At 35.4% G+C, this 13036-nt stretch overlaps 1 protein-coding gene across 1 annotated transcript; it reads right to left on the bottom strand.

The window, feature by feature from the left end:
* Positions 1 to 8747: 8747 nt before the first annotated feature.
* Positions 8748 to 11292, bottom strand: LOC112019432 (putative receptor-like protein kinase At1g80870). Its single transcript, XM_024051952.2, has one exon. It carries the CDS (start codon positions 11059 to 11061, stop codon positions 8923 to 8925), a length of 2139 nt encoding a protein of 712 aa, XP_023907720.2. The 5' UTR covers positions 11062 to 11292; the 3' UTR covers positions 8748 to 8922.
* Between the last annotated feature and the right edge of the window lie 1744 nt (positions 11293 to 13036).

Below are 13036 nucleotides of genomic sequence, written 5' to 3'. Positions count from 1 at the left end.
CGTCCCCACAAACGGCGCCAAATTGATGATGCAAAAAATCAATAGTTGAGTTCCTTGTTGTAATGGATGGACGAAGTTGTGATCGGGGTCGTCTCTATTAGGGAAAAACTTGCAAAATGAACTAGGTGGAAGAGTAACACGCACGTGTGAAGTTAGCCAACCGCCTCTGATGCTTAAGTTAGTAAGAGAGAAAGATTTTAGAGAGAAATAGACTAGAGAGTGATTTTCAGTAGAGTATTTATGTGTACCTTTAACTTTCTATTGCCTTTTCTTTTATAGTTGTGTGCCTCATTAATGGGCAATGAATCGCTGCATCTATGCTCAATGGCTAGTGCGTTTGAAGTTCATAGCTCACTTTGTGACCATTGCTCTGCTCGTTAAGCCTTGTCATCTGTTAAGACACATGTGGATTATGTTAAGAACATATGTCATTTGGAATTGGCTAATTCTTTGATAAAACGCACTTTACTTGTAATTGGGCAAATCAAGGATATGCTTAATACTTTAAAGAACAAGAGTTCAAGTTTAGTATCTATCGAGGTCTTGACAGATAGCTCGACAGTTGTATCTATCAAGAATTACGAAATCAGAATTTCCTGATCTAATTTTCGGCCCATGTTGAGATGTATATGTAGGGTTTCTTTTCTCATAACCCTAGACACATATAAGGCTTATTTTAAAAGCCATCACATACGAGAATACAAGGAGAACACATGCAAAAAGTGATCGAGTGCCTTATTCTCTCTAAAAAAAGCTACTGTGTCTTTGCGCCTTAGGGTTTTGTAATCAAGTTCTTCTTGATCTTCATTGTTGATAAAGTAAAGAACTTTGCAGCCAACAATCTTCTTCAAGTTAGTGAGTTAGTCATGTACTGGCAGTCGTGCATCATTGGTTACTTACGTATTAGGATCTGTGCAAAAGGGTGGCATTCATATATTGAAGAGTTCAGAGGTTCTGAAGCGGTAGAATGTTTCTGCTGTAAGTTCATCTACGGGGATTATAGAGTCTAGGGACAAAGGTTTTGTACTAGATCTGAAACTTCGCTTTACTATAGTGAATTGCTTTTCGAGAAGGTTTCCCCGCAGATTTTTTGCTGTGATACTAGTTTATTTCATTGGTTTTCCTGAGTCATCATATCTTGTCTTATTTACTTTTCCACTGTACATGATATTAATGTTTGTTTATTTTAACAAGTTTTATTCATAATAAATCTAATTAACAACTTGGGTTTTAAACTTATTAATTTTATCAACCGGGGCCTAAATTTCCCAACAAGTGGTATTAGAGTGGGTACACTCTGATTGGATTAATTTCTTGAGTGTGATCCTTGACCCTTATTGTCATGGAAACTCTAGATTGTTTTGATTTGCATAATCTTGTGTTGAATGATGATGATGATATTCAAGATGCCTATTGTAAGCTTTATAATTTTTGTATGAAATCTCTTGAATGTTCTACAAAATTAAAAGCTAAATTTAAAAAGGTCAAGCATGAAAAAGATGATTTAATTGCAAAATTGGATGAAGCCAATAATTTGAATGAGAATTTTAAAAATCAAATTTCATCTCAATTGGACAAAATTAAGAGTTTGGAAGAGCAACTAGTTGAACTTAAAACTGAAGTTGAAAAATTAATTAGTGCCAAACTTGTTGTTGAGCCTAACTCAAAAGAAAAAATATTTTTATATTCCTCCATTTAAAAGGAATAATGAAGAGTTAAAGGCTAATATTGTTAAGATAGATAAAGGTAAAAATTATGATGTTAATGCTAAAGTTTCTAAACCTGTGTCTAAAACTCCTCCTAGGAAGAATGAAAATTCTGAATTTGTCCCCACTTGTCATCATTATCATATTGTTGGTCATATTAGGCTAAATTGTCGTAAGTTAAGGTCTCTGTCAACCCCCAAGGTTAGACCTCCTTCGAGGAAGTTAAGTAGTTCTAAAACTACTCATGTTTGTCACCATTGTGGTGCTTCTAGTCACACTCGTCCTAATTGTTTCAAGTTGTTTCCTCATAAGCGAGTGTCCAATAGGTCTCATCCTTTGTCTAAAGGCTCTGTACCTATTCTTGGTGAGTTATTAAAAGCTTTGAGGTTTTTAACTCAATTTCAGGGGAATTCTAATTCCTCTATATCCTTTAGTAGTCATACTAGGACACGTGCCTTTTCATCTTCACAACCAAGGACTCGTGCTGTGTGGGTGATAAAGGATCCTAAGACTTAATTGTCTTTCTGTTTGTCCTTTACTTTAATTCTTTCTCTCTAAAGTAGGACTCTCTTTGCTTGATTTCTAATTTGCTTTGGAATTATGATTTCATGCATATGCATCTCTCTTTCATGCTTTCATGTTGTTTGTCTGTTTTTGTTTGGTTGTTTAGTCTTTATTTTGTTTGTTTTTCAAAATAAAAAGAGAAAAATCAAAATAAAAAAAATGCAAAAATAGTGTGAGTTTTGTGTACCTTGGATGGCCATTGAAATAAAGTTTTCTAAACTTATATCTTTTGTAGCTTAGATGAGCATCTCAATGCACAACTAAGCAAGTGAGATTTGTGGCTCGTGTTTGTGATGAGTAAGATTAAGTAATCTCTTGTACTTAACACTCGTATCACTCTTTTTGATGAGAAGGACTAGTCTAAGAGACACAATTGCAATTGCTGAAGCAAGTACTGAGACAAGCCTATAGCACCGCAGACTTTGTCACATGAGTGAGAAAGGGATGAAGATGCTACTGTCAAGAGAAAAACTACCAGAATTGAAGTCCATTGATTTTGACATATGTGAAAGCTGCATCTTAGGAAAGCAAATAAAGGTAAGCTTCTTGAAAATTGGCAAGACAGCGAAGGCTGAAACATTGGAGTTAGTACACATTGATTTGTGGGGGCCTTCTCCAGTTACATCCCTCGGAGGTTCAAGATACTACATCGCTTTTATTGATGACTCAAGCAGAAAGGTATGAGTTTATTTTCTGAAAAATAAATCTGATGTATTTGAAACTTTTAAGAAGTGGAAGGCTATGGTTGAGACAGAAACAGGTTTGAAAGTAAAATGTTTGAGGTCAGATAATGGAAGAGAGTATATAGATGGAGGGTTCAGTGAGTATTGTGCTGCACAAGGAATTAGGATGGAGAAGATCATTCTTGGGATACCACAGTAGAATGGTGTGGTTGAGTGCATGAATAGAACTCTCAATAAGCATGCTAGGAGTATAAGGTTGCATACTGGACTACTAAAAACTTTATAGGCTGATGCGGTTAGCATTGTAGCTTACCTGATAAACCGAGGATCATCAGTTCCTATGGAGTTCAGACTTCCTAAGGAGGTTTGGAGTGGTAAAGAGGTAAAGTTTTCACATTTAAAAGTTTTTGGTTGTGTTTCTTATATTCATATTGATTCTGATGCTCGTAGTAAACTTGATGCAAAGTCTAAAATATGTTTTTTCATTGGCTATGGTGATGAGAAATTTAGCTATAGGTTTTGAGATGAACAAAACAGGAAAATCATCAGAAGTAGAAATATGATATTTAATGAACAAGTTATGTACAAGGACAGGACAACTGTAGTGTCAGATGTTACAAAGATAGATCAAAAGAAATCTAAGTTTGTCAATTTAGATGAATTGACTAAAAGTACTGTCCAGAAAAGGGGTGAAGAAGATAAGGAGAATGTAGATTCACAGGTAGATCAGAGTACACCTATAGCTGAAGTTCGTAGATCTTCCAAGACCATTAGACCTCCACAGCATTATTCACCACTCTAAATTATCTCCTGTTGATTGATGGTGGTGAGCCAGAGTGTTATGAAAAAGTCTTGCAAGATGAAAATTCAAGTAAGTGGGAGTTAGTCATGAAGGATGAGATGGATTCCTTGTTAGGGAATTAGACATGGGAATTGACTGAATTGCTAGTAGGAAAGAGGGCTTTGCACAACAGGTGAGTATACAGAATAAAGAATGAGCATGATGGCAGCAAGCGTTACAAGGCTAGATTAGTTGTCAAAGGGTTCCAGCAGAAGAAGGGCATTGACTACTCAGAGATATTTTCTCCAGTTGTGAAGATGTCAACCATTAGACTGGTACTGGGAATGATGGCTTCAAAAAATTTACATCTTAAGCAGTTAGATGTGAAAATGGCATTCCTTCATGGTGACTTGGAGAAAGACATTAATATGATTCAGCCAGAAGGGTTCATTGTTCAGGGACAAGAGAATCTAGTCTGCAAACTGAGAAAAAACTTGTATGACCTTAAACAAGCTCCTAGACAGTTGTACAAGAAATTTGAAAGTTTTATGCATAGAATTGGGTTCAAGAGATGTGAAGCTGATCACTGTTGCTATGTTAAGTTCTTTGACAATTCTTATATCATTTTACTATTGTACATGGATGATATGCTCATTGCAGGGTCTAGCATTAAGGAGATTAATGATCTAAAGAAGCAATTGTCAAAACAGTTTGCAATGCAGGATTTGGGAGCTGCAAAACAAATCCTTGGTATGAGAATCATTAGAGACAAGGCTAATGGTACATTGAAGCTTTCACGGTCAGAGTATGTGAAGAAAGTTCTTAGCAGGTTCAACATGAATGAAGCTAAACCAGTGAGCACACCCTTGGGTAGTCATTTCAAACTAAGCAAAGAACAGTCACCGAAGACAAAAGAAGAAATGGACCATATGAGTAAGGTGCCCTGTGCCTCAGCTATTGGTAGCTTGATGTATGCGATGGTATGTACAAGGCCAAACATTGCACATACAGTGGTAGTTGTGAACAGATTCATGAGTAGGCCAAGAAAGCAATATTGGGAGGCAGTCAAGTGGATTCTGAGATATCTGAAGGGTTCATCAGATACATGTCTTTACTTCACAGGTGCAAGTTTGAAACTGCAGGGTTATGTATATGCTAATTTTGTTGGTGATATTGATAGTAGAAAGAGTATTACTGGGTTTGTATTTACTTTGGGTGATACATCTATATCATGGGCTCCAAATCTATAAAAGATTGTTACTTTGTCTACTACAGAAGTTGAGTATGTTGCAGCAACTAAAGCTGTAAATGAGATAATTTGGCTACATGGCTTCTTAGATGAATTGGGTAAGAAGCAAGAGATGGGCATTCTACACAGTGACAGTCAGAGTGCAATTTTTCTTGCCAAAAATTCAATTTTTCATTCAAAGTCGAAGCATATACAGACAAAATACCACTTTATCTGTTACCTTGTTGAAGATAAGCTGGTAATACTTGAGAAGATTTGTGGATCTAAGAACCCGACAAACATACTAAAGGTGTCACTATTGAGAAGCTGAAGCTGTGTGCAGCTTCAGTTGGTCTTCTAACTTGAGGACAGGAGGATGAGTTGCAAGGATGAAGGATTGTTTTTGGGAGGATTGCGGTTGATGTTGGTGATTGAACTAGTCTCCAAGTGGGAGATTTGTTGGGCTTTGTGAAGCCTAGTTATGTTTGATCCGGTTGACGACCTGACCCAAATAATGTTGCGTGATTTTTAGTGAGAAATTTTTTGAGGCTTAGTCCATAGAGCGGAGGCTTGGGCTGACAGGGTGATTAGGGTTTTGGTGATTAGGATTTTGTTGTTGTAGTTTTTGAGAGAGAGAAAAACTGTACAGCTGCACTTTGTATTTTTTCCTTGATAATAGTGAAATCATTGCAACTCCGTGGGAGTAGGCAAATTGCCAAACCACGTAAATATTGTCTTGTGCATATGATTATTTTTCATTGTCGTGTGTTTTCTCTATTTTTGTTTCTCACAGATTGAGAATTTCGGGTTAATTCCCTACACATATGATGGCACTTTTAGTTGTTGGACACTGAGTTGTGATATGATGCCTTGCATAGTAAACACAGGTTTGGCAGGTAATATTAGAAACATCATCTCAGCAGAGAAAGAGGCCGTAGATGCTACGATTATTAGCGGTTTCATCCTTATAGCTGTAGCCTCAGAGAGTTTTGGAGTATAAAGAATCCAAGAGTGATGTTAGGTTGGATTTGTAATAGGGGTTGTCAGTTACATTATAACTTCTAGAACAAACGACAATACATGACTCTAGCTGGGAATTAATTGAGCCAGTGAGCACAAACACTGCCAATGATAGTAAAAGAATGGCTCCAAAGTTGTGGAGAGAAAACATTATCATTCAACAGAGAAATTCGTTCACGAACACATGTTTATTGCAGATTATATATCCATAAGAAAATTATTTATAACGTACCTGGAATTAACCTTTGGCTACTAGAATATATATTAGGCTTGCTGAGGTTGATGAATTTCTCTCCGACTGATCAGAATATGAACAAGCTGTTAATTCTGAACTTGGAAATTAAGGGTGCGTTTGGATACAGCTAAAAACTGAAAACTAAAAAACATTGTAATAAAATAATTTTTAATCGTGTAAGCAGTACTGTATGACCCATTTTTAATGAAAAAGTTGTTAAAAAGTGAAATTTGTGGGTCCGTAAACAGTATACACCGTGCACTGTTTACATGAAAAGTCAACTATTTCGGCTCAAAAAGCAAAAGAAGAAAAAGGAAAAATTACAACTGAAACGCACACTAAAGTTTGCACTTCCCAAGCGCACACTAAAAATTCATCCAATCCTTGTGGATGCCCACCACCAACAAAGAACTGCTAGTTCGCAATTTAATTTAGTTCATGTTTGGTATATAAGGTATCAATGCTGGCTCCCCTTAGGCAATTGCTCCATATACAAAAAACCAAAGCCTTGCTTCTCTACTTAAAAAATCATGATACTTTGTTTTTGTCATATTAAAAATGCTTGTCATAAATTACATCAGTCAATTGATTAGAACCATGTGGACGTTTATTTTTCTTAGCTGACGACGAAAATGTACATTATGCACCACCTAAAAAAAAAAAAAGGTTCATTGCCTTTTAAACCGGCAATTTGTGTGTAATGTTTGTACAACGCCAATTTTAATGTGTGGTAAGTCAATTTTAACAGTGGAAGAAACTATTCAATACTCCCTCCATTCCACTTTGTTTGTCCTGTTTGAAAAGTCAAACTTTTTAAGGAAATATCATTTATTGTTCTGTCTAACTTTTAAAAATGTATAAGTTTCCAAAACTACCATTAAATAAATTTATCAAAAAATTGAATTATTAATAAAATAAGGGTATAATAGGAACATTAGTAAATTAATGACTTTTATTTTTAGAAACAGGACAATATTTTGGAACATCTCAAAATAGAATAAAGGACAAACAAAGTGGGACGAAGGTAGTATAACAGAAGAATCACGTCAATAGCATCTAGTAGTCCCCCAATCAATAAAATGCTACATTGCATTAAAATACTACCTCGGACAAAATCCAACTTTTTAAGTAAACATCATTAATGCACTGTTAATAAGTTTAAAATGTATAAATTTTCAAAACTACCCTCATTAATTTAAACTATAGATAAAAAAAAAATAGCATTGACTTCTTAAAAAAGTAAAGGATAATATAGAAATTTCATTTATTGATTTTGGAAAGAGAACTTCATTTTGGAACATCCTAAAATGAAATAAAGGACCAACAATTTGAAATGAATTGAGTATTACTCCCTTTTCTTGTTCAAGAGTTTAAATGGAGGGAATTGAAAGTTTACTCTCTTATTTGGGAGTTTAAATGGTAGATAATGGAATGTGTAGAGAGAACACTCATTCTTCTTTATTCTCGTAAAATCTCAAATTTTTATTCCTCCCAATTTGGGAGGAATTGGAGGGAATTGAATTAGATTTAATGAAATTTTTTTACTAAAACTCCCAAAATACATCTATATATTCAGGATTTTATTTTAAAATAGAAGTCTAATAGTAATATTATCATAAAATGATTTATTCATTTTTCTCTATTTTACTCTCAAACAATGTTACTAAAATTCTATTTCTTTCCATTTCTTTATTTTAAAATATTCAAACAAAATTACATAATTTCATTTCTTTCCCTTACTTAATTATATTTTATTCAATTCTATTTCATTTATTTCCTAATGATCATTACATTCCATTTCTTTATTTTAAAACATTCAAACAAAATTACATAATTTCATTCATTTCCCTTACTTAAATATATTTTATTCAATTCAATTTCATTCCTTTCTTAATGATCCATTTCATTCCTTTGTGAACTTCCAAACGAAGGCTTAGAGTCACAAAGAAGAGCTAGAGAAAGGAAACCTTGATTCCTAGGGCAAACTTGAATATATGATTTTGGACAAGACATGTGGAAATCAGGAGCAAAAACGTCTGTTAAAGCAATAGGAAATAAAGGAATTAGAATATATGGCTTTCCCATACCACGGAATCATGGATCCTAAGGGTCCGTTTGGTTGGGAGGATGGAAAAGTGGGAGGACAGAAAATTTTTTAGTTTTCCTCATTTGTGTTTGGTTGAAAGGGTGAAAAAATGGAGGAATGGAAAACTTTTTGGTTTGGTTGAGAATAAGGTTTTTATATATTTACCATCATGTCCCTCTTAAATAAAACAAAAAGTAATACATTATACTTTTAAAAAAAATTGTGTATAGTTTAAAGTGGACATTTCAAAAAATAGCATAAGAAATCATCCAAAAGTGTTTTCTTAAAAAAATAATAAAAATAAAAATTAAGGAAAAAAAAAAAAAGGAAGGAAAAGAAGAAGAACCCACCACCTAACAAAACCAAAGAAAGAAAAAAACAAAAACCAAAACAAAAACAAAAAGCAAACATTACAAAGGAGAAAAAAAAAAAAAAAAAAAAAAATGAAATCAGTAATCTAATGTACATACAACAATGTAATTCTCACAGGGTCACAGTACACACACACCTGAATCTGTTCCTGATAACAGCTACCAATCATCACTCCTGTATATTACACTCAGCATGAACCCAATAAGACATGGTAAAGAAAAAGTAAATCAACATTAGGATCCAGAGTTTACTCTGCATTTGACTTCTGTTTTCTCCTTGACCTACTGAACAATTTGGAAGATGGGGAAGGAGAAAACTCAAGGGGGAGTGGTGGATGATCCATCTCCCCTTTCAATATCTTAACTATTTCACCAATATCTGGCCGCAACTCTGGCAATTTCTGTAAGCAAGTGAGAGCTAGGTTTATACACAAGCCTGCCTGGTCCTTATTATAATCATCTTTCAACCTCTCATCCACAAGTTCTAAAACATTTCCCACTTGAGCTAACTGACGACACCAGCTTATTAAGTTTGCTTTCTCAAGCTTCATTGGGGAGGCAAGAACATGTAATGGCCTTCGACCAGATACAATCACAAGAATCAAAACTCCTAGACTGTAAATATCTGCCTTCTCCATTAAGTACCCGCACCCACCATATTCTGGTGCCACATAGCACAAAGTCCCTCTCATACTTGTGGTACTGCTAAGTTCGCGACTAAAGAGATCTCCACTCCACATGTCACTGCCAATAGAACGGCTGCTCTTTTTCTTCCATCCTCTTCTAAAACTGAACTCCCCATTTGGATCACATTCATTTTGACATTGCTCCCCAAAGTTCTTTCGCCTATGGAAGTAAAACTGTCTACCAAGACCAAAGTGTGGTATTTTGAAGCCTTTCCTCCACTTGGTTTCAAGATTTTTAAGCTTACTACTCTTCTTGCTAATCTCATCAAGGTGCTCTTCTTTCCACCACTCTTGTATCTTTCTCTGCTTCTTCTTACGACTTCTCTTGCCCCTTGACTCTTTTTTCTCCAACCCTTTATCAAGATCTTCAAATCCAATTTCTTGTAATTGGGGATCATTCACATCTTCTAATTTATCTAACGGAGTCGAATCATCCAAGTTATTTTGCTCAGGAACACTCTTCTTTTCTTCATCCCAATCAGGATTTGTTGTTGGGCAAATCTGACTCCCTATCCACTCCATAACATAATCCTTACTACACAATTCACCACTCCCATCCTGCCTCCACCACCAATCCTTCCCCCATTGTTTTGTATCAGCCTCCTCTTCAACACCCGAAAAAGCATTACAATTCAACTCCTTACTATGATAAATGCTAGAAAAGTCATCATCATAAGGCACAAATCTATTATTCCAATCATCCCCACCAATGTCTACAACTGAGACCTCCTTCCCTTTTGCACTACAAGGCTTAATATCACTCTCATTTGCCATGTTAGCATTATAATTCGAAGAATTCAAGTTTGAAGCTCTAACATTATAAGACATCTTACTATTTTTGGATGAAGAGGAAGCTTGTAAAGCAAGAGCAAAATCTACCTCATGAGCACTCTCCACAGGAGTAGCAGTAGCTGGTGTCTCTGCAGCCAAATTCCCTGAAAGCTCTTGGCTCTTCCCCAAGTCCTGGCTAAACAAATCCACACCAAACTCACCCTCCACCTTAATCCTTGACAAACCAAAATCCGAAATCCTTGCCCGACACTCAGAATCAAGCAAAACATTGCTGGGCTTAATATCACCATGAATCACTGGTGGATCACATCCAAGGTGCAAGAATTCTAGAGCTCTAGCAACGTCCAATATTATGTCAAACCTTCTTTCCCAACTCAGACTCAAACACCCATCTCCAAAAAGTGATTCTTGCAGGCTCTTATTGGGCATATACTCATAAACCAACACTCTTTTGTTCTTTTCCACACAGTATCCCAATAGTGTGACTAAAAATGGTGACCTTAGGCCACCAAGAATCTGCAGCTCATTCTGAAACTCTCTCTCTGACTGCAAAGAAAGAGTGTCCAATCGCTTTATAGCGATGAGTTTACCATCTCTGAGAATTCCTCTAAACACAGTACCTGACCCACCTTTGCCTATGACATTGGCAGTGTCAAAGGCATTGGTGGCTTGCTTTAGCTCTCTGTATGAGAATCTTTGGAGCTTGAGAGGAGCACTGGAGTCAAACGGGATGGTTTTAGCTCTGTGTACAAGGGAGTGCCAGATGTGATAAAGAAAGTAAAGGATTGAGAGGAATATAACAATGGAAGCTGAGATGGTCAGGGTCAAGAACAAGACCCTGGTTCTGGTGAAGAAACTTGGAGCTGGAGAAGTGAAGCTAGGAGTTGGAGCTAAGGGTCTTGAAGGCATGGTGGGGTGGTTTGTGTTTTTGGGTTTTTGGAGGTTAGTGGGTTTGGTTTGGTAACAAGAATTGAAGAAGAACAAATGGGCATGGAATTGAAAGGGATCTTCATTTGTGTATCAGTAGGTATCCAATGTGGGTTTGCTTTACAGTTGGATAATCATATGGGTATTGTTAATTCATGTTTACTTCTATAATTCTTTGTTTTGGTTTCTTCTGACTTGTGAGGCGTTTACTGATGACTGATAGAGAAACGTATACATTAACATTATTAATAAGGGAGTGTTACATTATAAGTCTACTTTGCTTATACTTTTTTAGAAAAAAAGTATATGTTATACTATAGTGAGTTTCTTTTATCGAGAGCAGTTTAGAAACAGCTTATTTAGTTGAAATTAAAAACTTTGAGTTGAAAGTATTATAAATAAAATTAAAAAGTAGTAAAAATAGTACAATAAAACTCATGAATAATTAAAAAAATACAATAATACCTATAAACAGTAATAAAAATAAGTTAAATAATAAAAAAAATTAACTTTTTGATATGGCGCCAAACGTATAGTGATTAGGAAAAGGTGCTGTTTATTTCTTCTTAAATTTTTAATTTTGGGTCTGGGTTTTGATTAGGAAAGAGATAGCTTTTGTTTATATAATTGATTGATTTAGGTTTTGGTGTATTTTTATAATGAGTTTAGTGATTGGGAAATGAGGATTAGAAAAATGTGGGGGAGAGAGGGAGGGTCTCAAGACGCTTTTGACTAAAGACAGTTTTTGCAGATAAAAAGTCTTACGTATGGGAGGAAAAAAAAAAAAAAAAAAAGTAAAGAGAAAATGGAGGGAAGATTGGGTTACAGTTGTGATGGTGGGGATGTTGGTGAGTGTTTTTTATTTTTTATTTTTTTTTTGGGACAAGAGCGATTTTGTTTTATGTGCCATGATGTGTGAATTGGACACGTGCACTGGATTAGACTTTGGACTAAATGGTGTTGCATTTTTTTTTTCTTTTATTTATTTATTTATTATTATTATTTTATTTTTTTGAGAAAATCCGATAGGTGTTGTATTATTATATCGTATATTTTATAATGTTTTTTCACTAGACGTTCACATGCCAATTGAATCCATTGTTTCTTCCCAATATTGTATAGAAGAGGCCACCTTATACAATACAGGTCTTATCTCATAGCATTCTTATTAAGAATGCAAAATACTATAAATGCTATTTTTTAGCATCTGAAACCCAAAAATTCATTCCATCAAAACTTACATATGCTATAAAATTTGCAATCTTACTTTAATGCACTCTCATTTTTGAGACCCTGTAACCATATTTTATATAAAAAAATAAAAATAAATTATTTGAAAGCTTTCTCTCTCTTCTTCTCTTTAAAAAAGTATTTTATTTCTCTCTCTTTTTATTCTTTCCTTCTCTGTTTAGACCTGCCGTTCCCCCTTTTTTTTTTCACTCTCTGAAATCGATCTCCCTATGGCTCCCCACTTGAAGCTATCTCACGGCTTGGATTAGAACCAATAAAGCTACTTTCCTTCCAAATTTTTTCAATGGGTTTCGATGGTGGGTCACGGTGGCAGTGATTTGTGGGTTTGATTTGGAGGCACGGTGGTGAGATTGGTGAGTGTGTGGGTTGAATCTTTGGGTTACAATTTAGTTTTGATGGCTGGCTATTTTTGCTAGATGGTTGTGGTTTTGCTTTTTTTCTTTTCTTCCTACAATGGGTTAGATCAGCCACCGGTGAGTGCTTGGCTGAGATTTTGTTTTTGCAGTGGCTGTTTGTGGTTATACTTTGGGTTTTTTTCTTTCTCTTTTCTTCCTGCAGGTGGTTGTGATTGCCACGGTGTTGTTGTGACTTGTGGTAGTGGTGGCTATGGTGGGTTGTGGTTGCTACAATGGTGGTTATGGCAAGTGGAGTGGTGGTAGGGGTGGTGGAGGAGGTGGTTGCTATAGTTTTTTTTTTTTTTTTTTGG

The sequence above is a fragment of the Quercus suber genome, unplaced genomic scaffold (genome assembly GCF_002906115.3).
Source record: "Quercus suber isolate HL8 unplaced genomic scaffold, Cork oak 2.0 scaffold_72, whole genome shotgun sequence".
NCBI classification, from domain to species: domain Eukaryota; kingdom Viridiplantae; phylum Streptophyta; class Magnoliopsida; order Fagales; family Fagaceae; genus Quercus; species Quercus suber.
This window is presented reverse-complemented; position numbering and strand designations above follow the sequence as displayed.

Bases quoted from the DNA above. Each gene is read 5' to 3' on its own strand.
- LOC112019432 (XM_024051952.2), bottom strand. From the start codon at position 11,061: ATGCCTTCAAGACCCTTAGCTCCAACTCCTAGCTTCACTTCTCCAGCT.